This window comes from Vipera ursinii (genome assembly GCF_947247035.1).
Source record: "Vipera ursinii genome assembly, chromosome: 1".
NCBI classification, from domain to species: Eukaryota; Metazoa; Chordata; class Lepidosauria; order Squamata; family Viperidae; genus Vipera; species Vipera ursinii.
In genome coordinates this window covers 352,482,455-352,505,952 of record NC_139512.1, presented here as the reverse complement: position 1 = coordinate 352,505,952, position 23,498 = coordinate 352,482,455, and the positions used below count along the sequence as shown (strand labels likewise).

Genomic DNA, 23,498 nt, shown 5'->3' with positions numbered 1-23,498 from the left:
GTTTGAAGACCCCTGATTTATGACCACAATTCAGTCTAACGCTTCTTTTGCCAAGCAAGACAATTGTTAAGTGAGTTTTGCCCCATTTTGTGACCTTTCTTGCCACAGATATTAAGCGAATCGCTGCAGTTGTTAAGTGAGTCACACGGTTGTTAGGTGAATCTGGCTTCCCCATAGACTTTGCTTGTCATAAGGTCTCCAAAGGGGATCACGTGACCCCCGGGGACACTGCAGCTGTCATAAGTACATGCCAGTTGCCAAGCCTCTGAATTTGCATCACGTGACCCCTGGCGATGCTGCAACAATCGCTAAGTATGAAAAACGGTCATTTTTTCCCCCAGTGCTGTTGTAACTTTGAATGCTCACTAAATAAAGCCTTGTAAGTTGATGTCTACCTATATCCCGTTTATAAAACTTGAGTCCTCATGCCTATCGCTCGCTGTTCACTTTCAGACAAATAAATCCGTATCCTGAAAGCATACGGCTATGTGCACAGGTGACCCACACACCGTTACGTACACGTGCATAACATTTCTCTCCATTCTTTCAACAAAAATTAAGAAAATGGGGTAGAGATAAGGAAATACACTTCAGGGACAGGGAAATGTTAGCTGCATTGAGAAGGAAAGAGAAAGTGAGGTATGAAACTGGATGATCCTTCAGCAGAAAGGAAGAGGTCCCAGGACAGGGTGAGGGTGAAGGAGAGGAGAGGAAAGGAAAGGAAAGGGAAGGGAAGGAAAATGTAGGAAGGGAAGGGAAAGTAAAGGGAAATGTAGAAAGGGAAGGAAAGTAAAAGAGGCAGGGAAGGAGGGAGGAAGGAAGGAGAGAAGGAAGGGAGAAAGGAGAAGAGATTACATTAAAGTGATATAAAAATAGTTAAAATTAACCAGGGAAGCAGCTGGGATGAAGGGATCTAAGGGACAGATGACTGCAACCATTTGTAAAGGTAAAGGTAAAGGTTCCCCCGCACATGCGTGCTAGTCGTTTCCGGCTCTAGGGGCCGGTGCTCATCTCCGTTTCAAAGCCGAAGAGCCAGCGCTTGTCCGAGGACGTCTCCGTGGTCATGTGGCCGGCATGACTAGACGCCAAAGGCGCACGGAACGCTGTTACCTTCCCACCGGAGTGGTCCCTATTTTTCTACTTGCATTTTTTACGTGCTTTCGAACCGCTAGGTTGGCAGAAGCTGGGACGAGTAACAGGCGCTCAGTCTGCTATGCGGCACTCGGGATTCGACCCACCAAACTGCCGACCATCTAATGGACAAGCTCAGCATCCTAACCCACTGAACCACCGCGTCCCTGCAACCATTTGTAGCTCCTGCTAATTCTCTTTCTCTCTCTCTCTTTTTTTTTTGGTCTTCTGAGAATCCAGATTAGTGTAAGATGCTCACCTAATTGTGGGAAATGGGGGGTGGGGGTGGATTCTTGTCTTCATACTGGATGTTTTCTGCGAAATAAATACTATTCTTTCCAACAGTGGTTGGTATTTTCGGAAGTCTTTATGCGCTGTGATTTCATGAAAATCGGTAAACAATTTTATTTTATTTTTTTGGTGACAATAATTTAGTTTGTTAAGGTTCTTCGCTGCCCCTTCCCCCCCCCTCGCTTTGAGGTTTTGTGTTTCAGTTGTAAAGAAAAAGAAAAATGTTTGGGAATGGGAGACCTGTTTAAATCTCAGGAACCACGGGCGGGGGGAGGTTAAACCACTTGCAGTAAATTTGCACGATTCGTTGGCTCTTCACATAAACACCAAATGAATTATTCAAAATAAGCATCAATGTAAACTTGATTGGTTTGCAAAGACTCTGCAAGCTGAAGCGTTGTTTTTTTTTTCTTAGTGTAGAGTTTGGATTGCCTGGGTTCAGAATTTCCTAGACATTTATGGAGATACCACCCAAAATATTTATAGATAGTCCTTGACTTATGATCATAATTGAGCCTGGCAATTAAAGGTCGTAAGTCTTGACAGCCATAAAGCAGACAAAATCCAATTTTACAACCTTTTTTTTTTTGAAGTGGTCATTAAATAAACCTGCTGTTTGCTATGGATGTTTTTTTGCCAGGAACAGGAAGTAAACCCCAGTTTTTGGCAAAAATGTTATATAAATTACAGTCGTCTGACTATGGGGATGCTGCTAACAGCCATAAATGTGGGCTAGTTGACAAGCACCCCAATTACAGTCACGTGATTGAAAGGGGGGGGCACTGGAAGTTTGGAACTCATCCTAAATAATTTTTGGAGAGTCAGTCATAACTTCAAATGGTTGGTAAACAATCTGTCATAATCCCAGAGGTGCTTTTTTCAAGGGGCAACTGGACTTTCTTTGGTTTTCCTTGAAGACATTTCACTTCTCATCCAAGAAGCTTCTTCGGTTTTGACTGAATGGTGGGGAATGGAAGGATTATTATTCCTTGCAGTCATCTGGTCGTTAGTACTCCGTCTGAGAATCGTTGAGGCCACTTGGAGGTTTTTTTTCTCTCTATGCCATCAGGGTCGCCAGAATAGTGCAAATGGATGTGGAACCTACTTGGGACTGCTGAAAGGACTGAGAGAGGTTGTGTCGTATCCATCCCCCCCCTCTGTTGAGAGAGGGCTGTTCAATAAATCCTCCCATTCCCCACCATCCAGTCAGAGCTGAAGAAGCTTCTTGGATGAGAAGCGAAACGTCTTCAAAGAAAAACAAGAAAGCCCAGTTGCCTCTTGTAAAAGCAACTTTGGGACAACCGTGATCTGGAGGACTGAGAATTTCCATGTTGTTGTTAGCTACGAAGTCGTTTCCGACCTATCGCGACCCCCACGGACAACGTTCCTCCAGGCCTTCCTGTCCTCTACCATCTTCTGGAGTCCATTTAGGCTCACGTCTACTGCTTCAGTGACTCCATCCAGCCATCTCATTCTCTGTCGTCCCCTTCTTCTCTTGCCCTCACCCTTTCCCAGCATGAGGCTCTTCTCCAGTGAGTCCTTCCTTCTCATTAGGTGGCCAAAGTATTTGAGTTTCCACTTCAGGATCTGGCCTTCTAAAGAGCAGTCAGGGTTGATCTCCTGTAGGACTGGCCGGTTTGATTGCCTTGCAGTCCAAGGGACTCGCAGGAGTCTTCTCCAGCACCAGAGTTCAAAGGCCTCCATTCTTTGGTGCTCGGCCTTTCTTATGGCCCACCTTTCACAGCCATACATTGCAACTGGGAAGACCATAGCCTTGACTATACGCACTTTTGTTGGCAGGGTGATGTCTCTGCTTTTTAGGGTGCTGTCTAGATTTGCCATGGCTTTCCTCCCGAGGAGCAAGCGTCTTTTAATTTCTTGGCTGCAGTCCCCGTCTACGGTGATCTTGGAGCCCAGGAAAGTAAAATCTGTCACTACCTCCATTTATTCCCCATCTACTTGCCAGGAATTGAGAGGGCCGGATGCCATGATCTTGGTTTTCTTAATGTTAAGTTTCATGAGAATCTCTATAGAGAACCAATTGTAAGTCAGGGACTACCTGTTATTTGGAAGATTTACCATTAGGATCTGGAAAGCACCCAGCCATCATTTACCACTATTGGAAATGACTGCTTGCTTAATTTATAATCAATACTCTGAATATGACAAGTGCTGACAGGACGTTTTGTGCAATCAGCTGAGTGTTCTTTTCCACTTAGTCGCAGATTTTGCCTTGCGGGAACAGCCGATGATTTCCTTTGTGTGAAATTGAAGTTTGATCCACAATGTTGAGCTCTTTGGCTGTCGTTGTCAGAAGGCGGCAAATTTTCACACTTATTAGTAATTCCTCTGAAGATGACAGCTTGACACCAGTCGGTTTCTTTAACCTTGCAGCCTGACTGATAAGAGATGCCGATAAAGCATTATTTTCTTCCCTAGAACAGGTTATATTAAGATAATAATAAGATAATTAAAGTAGCATTAAAAAAATGGCTTTATGCCACAGTGGATGAACGTAGCCCACCGCACCACGCAATCCATCCATCCTTTGACTTTAAAATTTCGTATTTTTGAGTTACCAGCTCTGGTTGATCTAATCATGTTAATAACTGCATTCTCTTCAGAGATAAACCATCAATCACCATGATTAGTAGATTGCTTTTTCCCAACTGAACCTTGTTCCAAGTCCAAGAAGCCGTTGGAAAGGCAAGGCCTTTCAAGAGCTGAGTTGCGTTATTGTTGCCACAGCCTGCACCCTCAAAACAACCTCAGACCAGATCAGCCAACCTTGAAATGCATTGTTTCAATCCAGAGTTCAAATAAACTGTATGTTCAAGGTTGGAATAAAACTCTAGAGCACTTTCACATTTTGTTCTGACCGATGCTAGCAAACACATACCCCGTTTCGCTGACGTTCCGATTGCTTGGCAAACAAAGGTGTTGTTGTTGTTGTTGTTCATTCACTAAGTCGTGTCCAACTCTTCACTGGAGCACAGTACGCCAGCCCACCCCCCCACCCCCCAATCCTTCACTGTCTTCTGGAGTTTGCCGAAATTCATGTTCGTTGTGTCAATGACACTATCCAACCCTCTCATCCTCGGCCATTCCCTTTTCCTTTCTGCCTTCCATCTTTCCTAACCTCATGGTCTCTTCCAAGGAGTCCTCTCTCTTCTCACTCCAGTGGCCAAGGTATTTGAGCTTCAGCTTCAGTCTCTCTCTCCTTCCAAAAGACAGTCAGGGTTGATTTCTTTTAGGATTGATTGACCGGATCTCCTTGCTCTCCAAGGGACTCTCAAGAGCCGGGGTCTTCAGGCTTGGCCCTTTTATGACTTGTGGACTTCAAGTCCCAGAATTGGCTGAGGAATTCTAGAAAGGAGTGGAGAGGAGGAGGAGGACGACGACTGTGGGGTCCTTGCTGCTCTCTGAGCTTGGTGGTTTTCTTGCAGACATTTCATCACCCAACTAAGTAACACCATCAGTGCTGGGAGGGAGAGAGGTTTGTGGAGAGGAGGAGGAGGAGGACTGTGGGCTCCTTGGTGCTCTCTGAGCTGGGTTATTTTCTTGCAGACGTTTCATTACCCAACTAAGTAACATCATCAGTGCTAGAAGGGAGTGGAGAGGAGGAGGACGACGCCTGTGGGGTCCTTGGTGCTCTCTGAGCTTGGTGGTTTTCTTGCAGACATTTCATCACCCAACTAAGTAACATCATCAGTGCTAGAAGGGAGTGGGGTTTGCTGTCTTTTTATATTAGTGGCTTGTCCTTGTCATTTTGCTCTTCCTTCACTGCAGTTTGCCCCGTGGACATGGTTGCTACACATGTGATGCTCCAGGTCAGTTTTGTGTGGAGATGCTCCTCATTTGGGCACATCTCCATCGCCGGAAGTTTTTAAGAAGAAATTAGACAGCCACTTATCCAGAAGGGTCTTGTCTTAAGCAAGGGATTGGACTAGAAGACCCCCCCAGGCCCCTTCCCACTCTGTTGTTCTGTAACTCCATTATGTTTACACTTCATTTCTCCATTTTTTGTTATGGTAAGCAGCCCAGAGTAGCCCCACAGTCAGATAAGCAGTAAATAAATTTAACAAACAAATAAATGAATTGTTGTCCATTGCATGAAGGTTCCAAACAAAGTCGAGGCAGCCTGTCTCTTTGTTTGTCCCTCAATCCTCTGCACATGCTTGTTTCGTGGCGCTAACCATTCCAAAGAGCTGAAGTCAAATCCTATTATGGAACTGGCATTGATTTAAGGACTCAGGGGCCATCTGGTAATGAGATCACAAATGGCAAAGCTAAATATACCCCACTTTGTTCCTAGACATTGAGAAATCTTTCATCTGTGCCAGTCTTAAGTGTTGTTAGAAGTCAGTGGGGAAAACTGCTGGCGACTCTCGTTCTGTGATAAATCCCAAATTTTACCAAGGTTAGAGGGGTTTTTTTTCCTCTGCAAGTCATACAGCCCAGATTCCCTGGGTTTTTTTTTTGGTTTTTTTTTTTTTAAAAAAGACTAGCTACAAGTAGTTCTCCACTTACGACTGGAATAGAGCCTGCCCATCTCGGTTGCGACAGTCATGAGCAGGTGGCTGACCTGATTTTAAGACCTTTTTTTTTGCAGCGTTAAGTGAAAGCTCTGGTCGTTAAGCAAACCGTGTTGTGTTATGGGCTGTTTTGGGTTTTTCTTTTCTTTTCTTTTCTTTTTTTGTTGTAAAAATAACATAAAACGAGGTCAGGATGCTGCAAACAGCCTCAAATGTGGACTGCTTGCCAAGCACCTAAAATATGGTCACGTGACTACCTATATCTCAGCTAATTAAGCCATGATTTGACTGCAGCCTTTGGAATATCTGAACCAGGTTGTAAATACACCCCCCCACCCCCACCCTCGTTAGGTCCGTCATAATTTTGAATGGTCACTAACGTCATAGTCACAGATTACTTGTACAGGTAGTCCTCAACGTACGACCACAATTGAGCCCCAAAATTCTGTTGCTACGTTGTTAAGTGAATTTTGCCCCATTTTACGACCCTTCTTGCCACAGTTGTTAAGTGAACCACTGCGGTTGTTAGTAACATGGTTGTTAAGTCAATCTGGCTTGCCCATTGACTTGCTTGTCAGAAGGTTGCAAAAGGGGATCATAACACGCAGCGCGCGCACACACACACACACACACACACACACAAACACAAACACACGGACCCTGCAACTGTCATAAATATACACCAGTTGCCAAAAGTCCACATTTGGATCACATAAAGTGTAAAATACGGTCATAAGTCACTTTTTTTTCAGTGCCTTTGCAACTTTGAACAGTGACTAAACGAATGGTTGTAAGTCAAGGACTACCTGTATTAAAACCTGAAATATGCAGCAACTTTCATGCCTTTTCGGCAAGGAAGCCCTTTTTTCCCCCCCTAGCAATCTTGGCCAAGAGATTAGCAATTCTAGCGTCGATTGGCATAAACTCTGACCAAATACTGTCTGGAAAGGGCTTAATTCTCCCCCCCCCCTTAAATCTTCTCAGATGGGAAAGGGCTTCTGCTGCAGAAGAAAAGATTTCGGGGTCGCTCTGACTGGGCAGTTAGTTGTGCGTCTACTTAATAAGAAAAGACAGGAGTTTATAGTTGTCTTCCCCCCCCCCCCCCGAAAAAAAAAACAAGCAAACAAAAAACCGACGATCATTTTAAATATTTCAAGAAGTCATTTTGCCAAGGCACTCTAGTAAATCTATTCTGTAGCCACATAAAAAAGCTAAAGTCCCACCAAGTAGAGCTGAACTCCCGGTAACGTCATTTAGTTTGACGTATTCTTGGCAGCACCACGGAAAAGCTGTGTCCTGAACCAACTTTTGATCCTTTTTACAAATTCGCACATCCCTAAGATTTGCTTTGATGTCATCGATCCGAATACCGGCCATCTCCTTCCTTTCTTGGCTTCGCTTTCCAGCTTAGACATAATCAATCACTGCCATCTATAAATGTTTTGGAAGACAGGACAGGGCTGAGTATACAGTCCGTCCTCAATGTACCACCACAATGGAGGCCAAAATTTCTGTGGCTAAGGGAGAGGGTTGTTAAATGAATTTTGCCCCGTTTTACGACCTTTCTTGCCACAATTGTTAAGGGCACCACTGTAGTGTTTAAGTTGGTGGTAATAATAATAATAATAATAATAATAATAATAATAATAATAATAATAATAATAATAATAATAATAATAATAAAGCTTTATTGTCAAAGTACAACATGTGTACATTGAGATTAGCTGAGCCTCCCCCCGTGCTCTCTCCCCCCAACACACAGTGACAACAAACCCTCCATCCTGCCACACCATGTGAACCAACACCACCACACACCGGCCTCCCAAGTCAATTCTGCATAAGATTATGTCCCATTTAAAAGCCTAACAGCCCACGGATAAAAGCTATTATGGAAACAGGGTTGTTAAGTGAATCCAGCTTCCCCATTGACTTTGCTCGGCCGAAGGTCACAAAAGGGGATCGCATGATCCTGGGACACTGCAACCGTCATAAATGTGAACCAGTTGCCAAGTGTTGGAATTTTGATCACGTGACCACAGGGATGCTGCAACGGTCGTAAGTGGGGGAAATGGTCATAAGTCACTTTTTCCAGTGCTGTTGTAACTTTGACCGGTCACTAAACAAACTGTTGTAAGTCGAGGACTACCTGTACTGAATTATACCTGGGGAGGATCCAGTGGTATCTATTTTCATGGTATGCTGAGGATGTGTACATGTCTCTCTGTACACTTGAGTGACAGATTGTTGATTGTTTTCCTGTTGTTTGCGATAGATATGATTGACGTCTTTTAATTGCAGTTTTTAACATTTGGATTTTGTGATTGCTTTTATAATAAGCTCCCTAGAATCGCTTTATCGTGAGATGGGTGGCTACAAAATGTGATCAATGAACAAATAAATATAAATTGCTTAAATGAGCGCATGTGTTTGTGTGTGAGGCTACTTGGTGCGCTCTGAGCTTGGTGGCTTCCTTGCAGATGTTTCATTACCAAACTAGGTAACATCATCAGCGCACTTTGCACGGATGAAGTTACCTAGTTTGGTAATGAAACGTCTGCAAGAAGTAAAACAAGCCCAGAGAGCACCAAGAAGCCTCACAGTTCAACCCTTAGCTACAAATATTCTCTTCTGTGTGTGTGTGCATGTGTGTGCGTGTGTGTGTGTGTGTGTGTGTGTGTGTGTGTGTGTGTAAAATAGAAATATAGCTAATTAAAGGTTGGCAAGATACCTGGGCTATGTTCCAAGTGTTCCTCTCCTTTTCCTCCTGAATAAAGTTTGTATTCCTTTTTTAAAAATGGTCCTTAGGTCATCCCATGCCTGCTTGGGAATCTTCTCCTAAATTAGGGGTCCCCAACCCCCGGTCCGTGGACCGGGCCATGGCATGCCAGCAACCGGTCTGTGTTCTGTACCAGCCTGCTACCGGCCCTGCAGAAAAGGCAGGGACAACCCCTTTTACAAGAAGGCAAGAGGCTGGAACTAAGCCTGCCAAATTTATGGATACAAAAGCAAATAAGACACGAACCATGAAACAGGAGCTATTCAAGCGGTTGCGTTCAGCAAACCAGCCCTCCCAGACATTCCCCTTATATAGAGTTCAGGGCGTGGCTTCTCTCTGCCTCCTTCTGAGAAGCCCCATTGCCTTCCTCTGTTTACTCCTGATTGACTGCCTCCTGCGTTGGGCGTCCTTGAACAGGGCCAGCTGTGGGTCATCTTCATCCACGCTGTCAGGCTCACACAGCTGGGTCTCCGTCGTGACCAGGTGGGAGGGGCCTGGCTGAGGGCTCTCATCAGCAAGATCTTCAACCCCCTCAGCAAGGTCTTCAACACCCCCCTCCTCCTCCTCTGAGTTGTCCGACCCAACTGCCGAACCCACAGGCTGACCCTGAATCACAACAGTCTGCACAAACAAGCAAAGCCCCATCCGCGAGATGCAGGCAGCAAACAAAACCACACACCCTCCAGTCCGCGGGAAAACCTCTCTCCACAGAACCGGTCCCTGGTCCCCAAAAGGTTAGGGGCCTCTGCTCTACATTATAAGTAACTGTGTCTCTGGGGTTTCCTGGAGGTGGAAGCCTAAAGGGTTAGGCTGCAGGCAAGACCAAGTGGTGTTATGTGTAGATAAAAAGAGAACCAAGAAAAGTGTGTATTTGTTAGATACGCATCTTGTCTTTCCTTCCAAAGTCGTGCAAAAGGCAAGCTATCTTTTGACCCGAGTACTTCTGTGTAAGCTAGTCTAAGCATAGGTTTATTTTCCTTCATCTGATCCTTCCTCTGATCCATGCTTGCAGGTAGTCCTCAACTCATCTCCGTAACTGCGCCCAAAATTTCCGTTGCTTAAGTGGCAACGGTTGTTAAGTGAGTTTTGCCCCCATTTTATGACCTTTCTTGCTACCATTTAAGAAGTGACTCGCCACAGTTGTTAAGTTAGTAACACGGTTGTTAATTGAATCTGGCTTCCCCCCCATTGGCTTGGCTTGCCACAAAAGGGGATCATGTGACCCAGGGACACTGCAACCGTCGTAAATATGAGCCAGTTGCCAAGCGTCCCAATTTCGAACGCGTGACCGAAAGGGGCTGCTGTAACGGTCGTACGTGTGAAAAATGGTCATATGCCACTTTTTTCGGTGAACAGTCACTACTGTTCCCTCTAACGGCTCTAACATTGGATTTTAGCCTCTGAATTTTTTTAGCCCCAGTTGAAAAGATGCTGCTTTAATTCTCTGCGCACAAAAGCTGTACAGCCAAAGTGCCCTTGTACACACAGGTGGCACTTGTTGGCAATTCTTTCAAGCCAAATGCATCATTTTGGGCATGGTGCATCAGCTGCAGAAGGCCACAGTGCAATCTGTACCCTAATTTCTCAAGGTTACACTTGTGCCTCTAATGTAGGTTAAATGTTGCTTTATTTGCCTGCATCAGCAGAAGAGATAGAGCTATATTCAGACACTATCGGTCCTTTGTTTTTTTTTTAAAAAAGAAATGCAACTATACACAGACACAACACTGATAGTTCATCTGGGAACAAACATACTATTCTAAGCACACTGATGCAGTATAAAACAGAAGCAGTGTGAAAATGGCATTACTTTAGCACAGGGGTCTTCAAACTTGGCTGTCTGCATGTACATAAGTGAAGCCAACATCTGAATTCCCTCTTCCCTGAGCACATAGTATCAAAGCACAATTCCCTCCTCTAATTAACAGTCCTAAATCACATTCTCCAATTAGTTTGAAATGCAGGCTTCCCCTCCAGTTCTCCAACCCCCTCCCCCCTCCTTTCTTATCATCTCTTATTTCAAAAACCCTGGGTTCACACACTGTTACAATATTGTTATGTCTAACTAACTCCCATCACATTCCTCCTCTTCCCCCATCCCCAGTATCATCTAATTCTAACTCTAACTCAGGGATGTCAAACTCAATTTCATTGAGGGCCGCATCAGCATTGCAGTTGCCCTCAGGGGGCCGGGTGGGCATGACCTGGGTGGGCGTGGCCTACTGGGTGGGCGTGGCTAGAGTGCGTAAGGCCTACTGGGTGGGCGTGGCCAGCTCTACATCGTTCGCATCGAGGGTGCCTATGGGGGCCTGGGCAGGAGTGGGACAGATCTGTGGGTCTCTGGCAGAAGGAGGGTCTCTGGGCCAGGGCCAAGGCAATGTGGGCCCGTTCCCTCACTGTTTCCAGGATGGCTTCGTGGGCCACATGAAACCACTTCGCGGGCCGGATCTGGCCCCCGGGCCTTGTGTTTGACATGTCTGCTCTAACTCTAAGAGTAAAGCATAAGAAAGAAAAGGGCTGCCTCTCCACATGTTGTCAAAGCAAGAACATCCGTCGGTAGCAGCGTTGACTTTGGCAACTTTTAAGACTTGTGGACTTCAACTCCCATAATTCCTCAGCCAGTTGAAGTCCACAAGTCTTAAAAGTTGCCAAGTTTGAAGACCCCCGTCTTAGCAGATGAAATAGTGGTTGAACAAGATAAAGTGATCTCCAAACCCACTCCTCCCCATTCCATCTGCAAAAGATGTTCCTCTTCCCATAGCAGGTTCTTCCGTGTTTCAAGAAGGAAGGGGAGGACTATAGTGCTCCTATAGAAGGAGGAGGAGTAGAGGTGAAGAGAAGGACGAGGGGTGACATGATAGCAGCCTTCCAGTACTTGAGGGGCTGCTACAGAGAAGAAGGGGGTCAGCCTATTCTCCAGAGCACCTGAGGGCAGGACAAAGAAGTAATGGGATGGAAGCTCATCAGACAGGCTTAAGATACAGGAGGATCTGGACAGACTCGAACACAGGGCGCTATCTAACAAAATGAAATTCAATGGTGAAAAAAGTAAGGTCCTCCATTTAGGCAGGAAAAACCAAATGTTAGGCAAGAAAAACCAAATGCTCAATAGTAGTAACTGTGAGAGGGATCTCGGAGTCCTAGTGGACAATCACTTAAATAGGAGCCAGCAGTGTGCTGCAGCTGCCAAAAAAGCCAACACAGTGCTAGGCTGCATTAACAGAGGGATAGAATCAAGATCACGTGAAGTGTTAATACCACTTTACAATGCCTTGGTAAGGCCACCCTTGGAATACTGCATCCAGTTTTGGTCACCACGATGTAAAGGAGGTGTTGAGACTCTAGAAAGAGCACAGAGAAGAGCAACAAAGATGATCAGGGGACTGGAGGCTAAAACATATAAGGAACATTTGCTGGAATTGGGTATGTCTAGTTCACAGGTCGGCAACCTGCGGCTCCGGAGCCGCATGCGGCTCTTTGAGCCGTCTCTTGCGGCTCCCAGCCGCCCGGTGCGCGCGCACCTCTTCCAACGGGCAGTGGTGCGCGCGCACCTCTCCAAATGGAGAGTGGCACCGCCCGTTTGGAGAGGTGCACGCGCACCTCCCCGAATGGGCGGAGGTGCGCGCGCACCTCCCCAAACCTTTGGAGAGGTGCGCGCGTACCTCCGCGCGAATGGGCAGCGGTGCCGCTCTTTCAGGAAGCCCGCCTCGGCCCGTCTGTGAAGCTGCCGAAAGCGGCAGCTTAGCAGACGGGCCGCGGCAGCTTCCGCAAAGAGCGGCGCCCCTGCCCATTCCGAGAGGTGCGCGCGCACCTCTCCGAACGACCGGAGGTGCGCGCGCACCTCCCCAAACCTTTGGGGAGGTGCGCGCGTACCTCCGCGCGAACGGGCAGCGGTGCCGCTCTTTCAGGAAGCTGCCGCTTTCGGCAGCTTCCTGAAAGAGCGGCGCCGCTGCCCCTTCGCTTTCGGCAGCTTCCTGAAAGAGCGGCGCTGCTGCCCCTTCGCACGGAGGTACGCGCGCACCTCCCCAAAGGTTTGGGGAGGTGCGTGCGCAACTCCGGTCGTTCGGAGAACGGGCAGCGGTGCCGCTCTTTCAGGAAGCTGCCGCTTTCGGCAGCTTCCTGAAAGAGCGGCGCCGCTGCCCCTTCGCTTTCGGCAGCTTCCTGAAAGAGCGGCGCTGCTGCCCCTTCGCACGGAGGTACGCGCGCACCTCCCCAAAGGTTTGGGGAGGTGCGCGCGCAACTCCGGTCGTTCGGAGAGGTGCGCGCGCACCTCTCGGAATGGGCAGGGGCGCCGCTCTTTGCGGAAGCTGCCGCGGCCCGTTTGCTAAGCTGCCGCTTTCGGCAGCTTCACAGACGGGCCGCGGCGGGCTTCCTGAAAGAGCGGCACCGCTGCCCCTTCGCACGGAGGTACGCGCGCACCTCCCCAAAGGTTTGGGGAGGTGCGCGCGCACCTCCGGTCGTTCGGAGAGGTGCGCGCGCACCTCTCGGAATGGGCAGGGGCGCCGCTCTTTGCGGAAGCTGCCACGGCCCGTCTGCAAAGCTGCCGAAAGCGGCAGCTTTGCAGACGGGCCGTCGCCATCGGGCAACCGGGAACCGGTTCCATCTCATTTTTTTAAAAATGGCAGCCGCGTGCGTCCGCGCATGCGCAAAAAAACTTTTTGCGCATGCGCGTGCATGGACACACGCACGCGGCTCCCTCTTTTTTTAATTTGTGATGGAACCGGTTCCCAGTGGCTCTTTTTCTTTTTTAGGTTGCCGACCCCTGGTCTAGTTTAATGAAGAAAAGGACGAGGGGGGACAGGAGAGCAGTGTTCCAGTATCTCAGGGGCTGCCCCAAAGAAGAGGGAGTCAAGCTATTCTCCAAAGCGCCCGAAGGCAGGACAGGAAGCAACAAATGGAAACTAATCAAGGAGAGAAGCAACCTAGAACTAAGGAGAAACTTCCTGACAGTGAGAACAATTAACCAGTGGAACCACCTGCCTCCAGAAGCTGTGAATGCTCCAATACTGGAAGTTTTTAAGAAGAGACTGGACAGCCATTTGTCTGAAATGGTGTAGGGTTTCCTGCCTGAGCAGGGGGTTGGACTAGATGACCTCCAGGGTCCCTTCCAACTACTACTACTACTACTACTACTACTACTACTACTACTACTACTATTATTATTATTATTATTATTATTATTATTATTATTATTATTATTATTATTATTATTATTGCCAAGCTGGAATTAAGGAGGAATTTCCTGACAGTGAGAACAATTAACCAGTGGAGCAACTTGCCTCCAGATGTTGTGGGCGCTCCACCCCTGGAGCTTTTCGCGAAGAGATTGGGACAGCCGTTTGTCTGAAACGGTATAAGGTCTCTTGCTCAAAGAGGGGATTGGACTAGGAAGACCTCCAAAATCCCCTCCAGCACTCTTATTCCATATTCTATATTCTGAACGGCATTGCCTTGGACACTTTTCTGAAAGCAAATATTTACAGCCCTTTTTTTAAAAATGATCCTTTGAACGATAAATGGACAGTGCTTTGAATCAATAAAGCAATCGTTATTCATGTGCACACGTCTTTTTTTCCTGAATCGCCTTGTTTGGTGACTTGACATACTGCAGGGCTATACAGATGTATCTGACAGTGCTCTGACTTACATGTCTCTGACATTGAGACTAGTTTACCCAGATGATTCGGGGATTCCCTTCACTGGATGAATACAAACTGGCTGGATGGTTGTCTTATTGGGAATGCTTTAAATCTGGATTCCTTCCTTCCCTGAGTAAGGGATTAGATCTGAGAGCTTCAGTGGTAGATTCCAATTTTACGGGTTTTATGGATTAGGTCAGTGATGGAAAACCTTGTACACTCCCATGTTCCAAATATTCAGAAAATGCCTAACGACTCTGCTAGTGGGTGTCTCTCCCCGCCAACCCCCAACCAGAGACGGTTGCAGGAGCTGGGTATGTCTAATCTAATGAAGGACTAGGGGTGACACGATAGCAGTCTTCCAATATTGAAGGGGCTGTCATAGAGAAGAGGGGATCGATTTATTCTCCAAAGCACCCGAGGGCACATAAGAAGTGACGGGTGGGAATTTATCAAAGAGAAGTCCAATCTGGAACTTAGGAGAAATTTCCTGACAGTGAGGACAATTAACCAGTGGAGCAACCTGCCTCTAGAAGCGGTGAATGCTCCAACACTGGAAGTTTTTAAGAAGAGGCTGGACGGCCATTTGTCTGAAATGGTATAGGGCAGTGATAGCGAACCTTTTAGAGACCGACTGCCCAAACTGCAAGCCAAACCCCACTTATCTATCGTCAGGTGCCTGGTGGGCGTGGCCCATTGGGTGGGCGTGGCTGTGGTGGTAACGGCAGACTGGGTGGGATTAAAAAGTTCAATCAATTCCAACTTTTGAGATGTTTTCTTTTTCCCCGCGAGAAGTTGAAATTGATTGAACCTTTTTTTTTTTTTTGCACACGGTGGCGGAGTCCTAAAGCGAAAAGGTTTTATGAAACCCAGCTGAAGTCCTAGGACTGGGGCGATGGTACGTGTTTCCGCAGAGAGGGCTCTGCGTGCCATACGTTTGCCACCACGGGTATAGGGTTTCCTGCCTGAGTAGGGGGTTGGACTAGAAGACCTCCAAGGTCCCTTACAACTCTGTTATTCTTTTCTGTTATTCTGTTACTTCTGTTACAACCCCCCACCCCTTTCTTGCACAAAAATCACATGAGGATGGATTGTGTTTTAGAGAATAGTTGTTGTTGGATGTTAGTCAACACTGGCACAAAAATGTTGTCGTGTGTCATGTGTGACATGGGTATCATGGGTTCACCATCACCGCACTAAGTTGTTTGCCTGTCCAGAATAGCAATAGCGCTTAGACTTATATACCGCTTCACAGCCCTTTTCTGAGCAGTTTGCAGAGGCCCCAACAATCCGGGTCCTCATTTTACCGACCTCAGAAGGATGTAAGGCTGAGTCAACCTGGAGCCAGTCAGGATCGAACTCCTGGAGTGAGCAGTGAGTTAGGCTGCGATGCGGCATTCTAAGCACTTGCGCCACCAGGGTTGTAAAAATATTGAATAAACGTGGTCCCTCTGCGCTGTGGACCCCACATTAAGGCTCTTTGTTCCATAAAGCAACCCTCATTCCTGGAATTGCTCCTTTGAGCGGGTTGCCTGCATAAAGTGGCTGACACAAAACCCTTGACATTAAAGGCACCGTGTTGATTTGTCTGACTTTGATCCTCTTGGCTTTTATGCAGTGGAAGAATCGGATATCATCGACCTCGAGAAACGCTATTGGCTCCTGAAAGCTCAATCAAGAACAGGCCGCTTTGATCTGGAAACATTTGGCCTCCTGGTGTCCCCTCCTATTCATCCATCCCTGAGCGAAGGTATGGACAGCGCATTGACAATCTCTCCTTGCTTTCCTGGCCATGTGAATCCCAACACGCCTGCTCCTAGAACAGGGGGTCTTCAAACTTGGCCCTTTTATGACTTGTGGACTTCAGCTCCCAGAATTCCTCAGCCAAGCACGCTGGCTGAGGAATTCTGGGAGTTGAAGTCCACAAGTCATAAAAGGGCCAAGTTAGAGGTTGGTCCCACCTCAGAAGTTCTATACAGGCCATAAATACTAAACTTGTAACAACTGTGGGCGCGCCAGACCTGTGGAACCGCTTGCCGGTTGAGCTCCGGATGGCCCCCGACCTTCGCTCCTTCCGGCGCGATCTAAAAACGTATCTATTTGAGCAATCTGACCTGGTTTGATGGGTTAGGGCTGGGGTTTTAATATGTTTTTAATTATTGTTTTAAATTTGGGCATTATATTTAATCGTTTTTAACTTTTGTATTCTGTTTTTATATTTATTGCCCTGTACACCGCCCTGAGTCCTTCGGGAGAAGGGCAGTATAAAAATATAATAAATATATAAATATAAACTGCATTAAAAGTGCATGAAGGTGGCACACTTAGGACCACAACAGAGCCCAAAATTTCTGTTGCTAAGCGAGACAGTTGTCAAGTGAATTTTGCCCCATTTTACAACCTTTCTTGCCACATTCGTTAAGTGAATCACTGCAGTTTTTGAGTTAGCAACACGGTTGTTGAGCGAATCTGGATTCCCCATTGACCTTGCTTGTCAGAAGGTTGCAAAAGGGGATCACATGACCCCTGGGGACACTGCCACCGTCATAAATGTGAGTCAGTTGCCAAGTGTCTGAATTTTGATCGCCTGACCACGAGGATGCGGCAATGGTTGTAAATCTGAACAAAAGGTCAGAAGTCAATTTTTCCAGTGCTGTTGTAACTTCAAATGGTCACTAAATAAACGGTTGTAAGTCAAGGACTGCCCGTATAAGAAGGAGGGGAGGGACATTACCGTCAGACTTGCGAAATTTGGTTATTATAACCGATCAGAGGGCCTGACATCCCTCTTTCCATGAAGCAGATACCTGAAAAAAAATTGACATACAAATGCACAGTGGGAAGGAACAAAGGAAAATCACCAAGGGCCGGTTGCAGAAACTGGCTCCATCTGGATTCTTGCTTTCCTTCTGGAAAGTCATTTTTACCAGCTGCCCTCTGGAAAGAATTACGAGGGCAATTCAGAAATAAACCTCCATTTGGTTATCAAAGACAGACACTCGCAGATACGGAACCTTGATCGTACAAATTAGAGAAACGACAACTTTCCATTACTTTTTGAGATAATCGCCATTCAAATTGAGGCTCTTGTCATAACGCCTCACAAGGTTTGAAAGTCCTTAGTCATAGTCGCTTGGCGCCAAATCTGGGCTATGAGGGAGGGGGATCAAAAAGATCCCAACGGGACTGCTTCAAAGGTTCTTGGGTGCATCTAGCGGTGTGTGGGCGAGCGTTATCGTGAACCAACACCACACCGGAAGTGGTGCCATAGAAAATGCCGCCAAAATGTGCAGATGCTGAAGGAGTACTGCTAGGGAAGTTCATGGAGCCTGGTTCGACCATCAATTCAGATGTCTACTGTGAAGCGTTACGAAAACTCAGATGCACCATGCATAACAAGCGTCGGGGCATGCTGACTTCCGGTGTGGTGTTGGTTCACGACAATGCTCGCCCGCACACCGCTAGACGCACCCAAGAACTCGTGAAGCAGTTTCGTTGGGATCTTTTTGATCAATCACCCCCCATCCCCCCACCCCAATAGCCCAAATTCGGCACCAAGCGGCTACAACTAAGGAATTTCAAACCTTGTAAGACGTTATGACAAGTTGCCTCAGTTTGAATGGCGGTTATGTCAAAAAGTAATGTAACGTTGTAGTCTTTTAATGTGTATAATAAAAGATCTGTATCTGCGAGTCTCTTTCCTTGATAACCAAATGGAGGTTTATTTCCTAATTGCCCCTGGCATTTAGTCAGAACCTCAGAATATCCGCATTTGCAAGGGGTAAAATAAATCAGTAAAAATGATGGGGGAAAAGTTAAGGCTGACCATATGGCCTTTGCGTTTCTTCTTTTGTAACATGCCCGTTAAATGGACTAAGAAATGAACGGGGGGGGGGGGGAAAGCCCAGGATATTAAACCATGATTTCTTGGATCAGGAGATTGGCTGTAGATTTCCATTCTTGGGCGCACAGTGGCAATGAATCAGTGTATAAGTTACTCTGTACAGGTAGTCCTCAACTTACAACCACAATTGGGGGCGGAACTTCCATTGCTAAGCGAGGCGGCTGTTCAGTGAGCCACGCCTAATTTTACAATCTTTTTGCTGTGGTTGTTAAGCGAATCACTACGGTGGTTCCGTGAATCACATAGTCATTAAGCGAATCTTGAGTTTCCCCATTGAATTTGCTTGTCCGAAGCCAATTGGGAAGGTTGCAAATGGCCATTACATGACTCCAGGATGTTTCAACCATCCTAAATACATGCTGGTTGCCAAGCGCCTGAATTTTGATCCCGTGAATGTGGGGAATGCGGTGACACTTGTAACTGCAAGGACCAGTCATAAAAGTCACTTTTTTTAAGGCCTTTGTAACTTCGAAAGGTTGCTAAGCCAATGTCAGTTGAGGACTACCTTGCATCTCAGCTAACTGAGTCACGATTTAATTGGCAAACCGGGCACTGTCTATAACTGAAACGAACTCAGCCTCCTGCTTTGGGACCACTTGCAGGCCTGTTTAACGCCTTTGATGAAAACCGCGACAATCACATAGACTTCAAGGAAATCTCATGTGGACTCTCGGCTTGCTGCAGGGGACCGCTGGCAGAACGGCAAAAGTGTGAGTACGGTTAGGACAATGATGGCAAACCTTTTAGAGACCGAGTGCCCAAACTGCAACCCAAACCCCACTTATGTATCGTCGGGTGCCGGGTGGGCATGGCCCATTGGGTGGGTGCAGCCCATTGGGTGGGCCTGGCAGACTGGGTGGGGCTAAAAAGTTCAATCAATCAATTCCAACTTTGCGAGATCTTTTTTTCCCCCATGAGAAGTTGAAATTGATTGATTGATTGATTGAACCTTTTTTTTTTGTACACGGCGGCGGAGGCCTAAAGCGAAAAGGTTTTATAAAACCCAGCTGAAGGCCTAGGGCTAGGGCGACGGCGCACGTGCCCACAGAGAGGTCTCTGCATGTCACCTGTGGCCCATGTGCCATAGGTTCACCACCACGGAGCTAGGAGATTTCCCAGGCTCCCTTTTCAGGTGTTACAGGCGCTCCCAGGTTCAGCTTAGGGTCACTCACTCACACAGTCTCAGCCCTGGAAAACAGCCACGCAAATCACTTCCACTCATGCGCAGAGGCATAAGCCCTTCTTTAGACTACATGGAGACCCAGTGAATTTAAAGCAACAACAATCCTTGATGCTCTCTGAGCTTGGAGGGTTTTCTTGAGATGTTTCACTACCCAAACTAGGTAACATCATCAGTGCTAGAAGAGAGCGGGGCTTGCTCTTTACTTACTAATGGTTTACTGGTTACTACAGGGGTCCCCAAACCCTGGGCTGTGGCCCACTATCGGGCCGTGGCCTATTCAGAATTGGGCCATGTGAGTGGCTAGCTGGGGGCACTCGCGTGCACTTGCGCAACTCAACACATTTGAGCTGCGAGCTGGCCAGCACTCGCGTGCATGTGCAGTGGGCCAGCAGGTACTTGACGCGCGTCCGCACGAGCCCTGCCGTTCACACAAGTCGAGCTGCGTACGTGCGCGCCAGCCCACCACTCGCACAAGGACTGCGTGTGCACTGGCCTGCTGCTTGTGTGGCCAGTTCCCCTCTCCCGTCCAGCCAGGCCGCCAAGCAGCCACACACTTATAGACTCATCGGATGGGAAGGGACCTTGGAGGTCTTCTAGTCCAGACTTCTCCAACCTTTCCTGCTTTGCGGACCGGCGAGAAGAGGGGAGGGTTCTGCGCGAGCAGCGGGCGCCCATCCCTTGTGCAAGTGGTGATGCGCTCACACGCCCTCACCCACACCATTTCCGTGGCCTGGTTCCAAACAGCTCGAGACCCCATAGTGACCTACGGCCCGGGAGTTGGGGACCCCTGTTGTAGTCTGAACAACCCAGCTAAATGGTTGTCCAATCTGTTTTTGAAAACCTGCCGTGATGGAGTGCCCACAAGCCCAGGAGGCAAAGCTATTCCATTGATTAATTGCCGTCACTGACAGACAATTTCTCCTTATTTCTAAGCAACAAATTCTCCCAGTCCCTGTGCTGGGATTATAGCAGAGCCTTTGAGAGGCATGCTGGAGCCTTGTGTCCTTTGGGAAACCTTCTCTCAAAAAATAACAGGAGTGGAATTTATTGATGGGCTCTAAGCTTGTCTTGCTCCTTCTGTGGTTTTATTGCTTTTGCAATCTGGAAATGTCAAAGTGTCCATGTGGCGCACAGACAAACACAGACACAAACATGTGGTGTACATTTCCCCCCCCCAAGAGGTTGACATTGGCTGCTGTTTTCTCCTGTGTACATAGAACAGCAGCTTTACAAGGAGAGGACTTCAGCTCCCAGAATTCCCCAATCAGCATGCATTATGGGGAGTCCACTCATCTCAAAAGGGGCGCGGTGGCTCAGTGGGTTAGGATGCTGAGCTTGTTGATCAGAAGGTCGGCAGTTTGGTGGGTCGAATCCCGAGTGCCGCATAACAGAGTGAGCGCCTGTTACTCGTCCCAGCTTCTGCCAACCTAGCAGTTCGAAAGCACGTAAAAATGCAAGTAGAAAAATAGGGACCACGACGGTGGGAAGGTAACATCCTTCCATGAGCCTTTGGCGTCTAGTCATGCCAGCCACATGACCACGGAGTCGTCCTCGGACAAGCGCTGGCTCTTCGGCTTTGAAACGGAGATGAGCACCGGCCCCTAGAGTCGGAAACGACTAGCAAGCATGTGTGGGGGAACCTTTACCTTTACCTTTACTCATCTCAACATTGTTTAGGTCAGGGGTAGGCAACCTCGGCTCTTTTATGACTCATGGACTTCAACTCCCAGAATTCCTGAGTCAGCTAACTCAGGAATTCTGGGAGTTGAAGTCCATGAGTCATAAAAGAGCCGAGGTTGCCTACCCCTGGTTTAGGTTGAGAAACACAGTGATGTAGAGGTTGATCAGTCCTGGCTCTGTAGGGGTAATATATAAAAACAGAGCTAAGTTTATTGTCTACCGATTTTTCCCCCCTCCTTTTTTGGGGAAAAAAAGATGCTTTCTACATCTGCCTACCTAACCTACATTTTAAGTCTTGGGAGTTTCCCCCCCCCCCTTTATTATTCTTTCCTGCATGGGTGTATGCACACGTTAAGGAAATATAATCTCTTGTGATGGTTTTGAAAGGAGGGCTTTTAAAAAGCTAATTCCCAATCATCTCCCAGCTCTATTAATTCGATATAACATGGTGAGTTACTCTCATTTTATGCCAATTACAGTCAATCTTCTGGAAGAGGTTGTCCGCTTGTCGATAACTCCCCATTTTTGGGAGCTGGATTTTAATTTCTCTTTAATAAAATATTCATGAGCACAAACAGTTAGCTCGGTTTGTGGCATTGACATTTGTGTCTATGTGGATGGAGTATGTGGAGAGCCAATGTGCTGTAAATGCCAATATTTGCTCTTTGGAAAAAGAAGACTAAACAGATTATATCATTTATTACATCACTGGTGCCCGTGTATTCCTGTCCCTTCACTCTCTGAAATAGATTTCCTCTCTCTAACAGAGGCCACTTTTAACTATGCCCTGTTTGCAGTGTCTATTTTCTCCTTAATAACAGCCCAGCTTCATGTCTAGGTGGCTGGGCTGCAAGAGATGGAGTGGCCCAAAGTCGCCCAGCAGCTTTCAAACCTAAGGCAGGACTAGAACTCACCGGCTTCTGGTGATTGGCCCCAAATCACCTAATGACTTTCATAACTAAGGGGGCACTAGAACTCTCATTCTCCTGGTGATTGGCCCCAAATCACCCAATGACTTTCATACCTAGGGCAGAACTAGACCTCTCAAATCTTCTGGTGATTGGCACAAAGTCACCCAGCTGGCTTTCATACCTAAGATGGAACTAGAACTCTCATTCTCTTGGTGATTAGCCCAAAGTCACCCAGCCGGCTTTCATACCTAAGGCAGAACTAGAACTGTCAGTCCCCCGGTGATTGGCCCAAAGTCACCCAGTGACTTTCATGCCTAAGGCGGGACTAGAACTCACCGTCTCCTGGTGATTGGCCCAAAGTCAACCCAGATGGCTCTCACACCTAAGCGAAACTAGAACTCACTGTCTCCCCGTTTCTAATCCAGCACTTTAAACTCTACACCAATCTGAACCTTCTAGTTTCTCAAGTTCTCCTCTTTGAACACTCATCACTCGTGTCTTGTGAACTGTAAGTATCCCCGGCTACTCTCCCATTCCATCTGAGAAAGTGGACAATTACTAGCTGAGGTTTGAAAACCAAAAATGATTCTGCTTTCAGGCTTTTTAAAAAAATTATATCTGCTTTTTAAAATGCAAGGTTTCTTCACAGCAGTTCATCATCCTGTTACAAAAAGTGGACATATTTTTTTGAACTTTTTTTTAAAGTTAAAAGCAGCAGCTTGGAAATGGAAACGATGGATAGAAATAGCAGTCAAATCTCAAGATGGCAATTATTAGGGTTCATTGCACAGCCAGCCATATGAACAAAAAAATAAAATAAAATAATAAAGAAATAAATAAATACAAGAAGCAGTTTAAAGCAGTTATATGCAAACTGTTTCTCTCCCCACCCTCCTTAACATTACAATTATCCCTTCAGCCCCTTATTCAATCTTCTTTTCTCCCCAATGGTCAAATCCTGAAATCACCATTTCACTTTTTTCCATATTCACCAAAAAAAGTCCATCAAGGGTTTCCAGCCTTTTGTAAAAAAATTTTTTTTTATTGTTTTGCCTTCTTTGCTAATTCTGCCATCTTCCCAATCCATTCCTTTGTTGTGGGTTATTTCAGTATTTTTCCATCTCGGTGCGGACAAGTATCTTGCTGCAGTTACTGTAAATAAAAATCAGTCATTTATGTCTTTTCAAATCAACTATCCGTAAGTTCCGACAAAAGCAGTTCTCCTTTCATCTCAGCCTTCAGAATCTTTGGAGTCATAATAAGCTGTTTAGTTCCGTTAGAATAACCCCTTCTGTTTCTTTCAGTTTGCTTCAAGGTTTTCGACATTGATCGAGATGGAGTTTTGTCTAAGGTTGAACTCGAAGAAATGGTTGTGGCCCTCTTGGAAGTCTGGAAAGATAATCGTATTGATAACATTCCTGTAAGTTGCATGCAACATTAATAGCCTC

At 46.7% G+C, this 23,498-nt stretch overlaps 1 protein-coding gene across 3 annotated transcripts in view; it reads left to right on the top strand.

Moving 5' to 3' along the window:
• The window catches only part of USP32 (ubiquitin specific peptidase 32), a 206,079-nt gene that overhangs the window by 111,331 nt on the left and 71,250 nt on the right, over positions 1-23,498 (top strand). For all 3 annotated transcript variants that reach the window (XM_083379651.1, XM_083379650.1, XM_083379649.1), the window contains exons 6-8: positions 15,991-16,122; positions 18,879-18,986; positions 23,355-23,470. In XM_083379651.1, the coding sequence (XP_083235777.1) occupies positions 15,991-16,122; positions 18,879-18,986; positions 23,355-23,470 (356 nt within the window). The remainder of the gene's footprint in view (positions 1-15,990; positions 16,123-18,878; positions 18,987-23,354; positions 23,471-23,498) is intronic.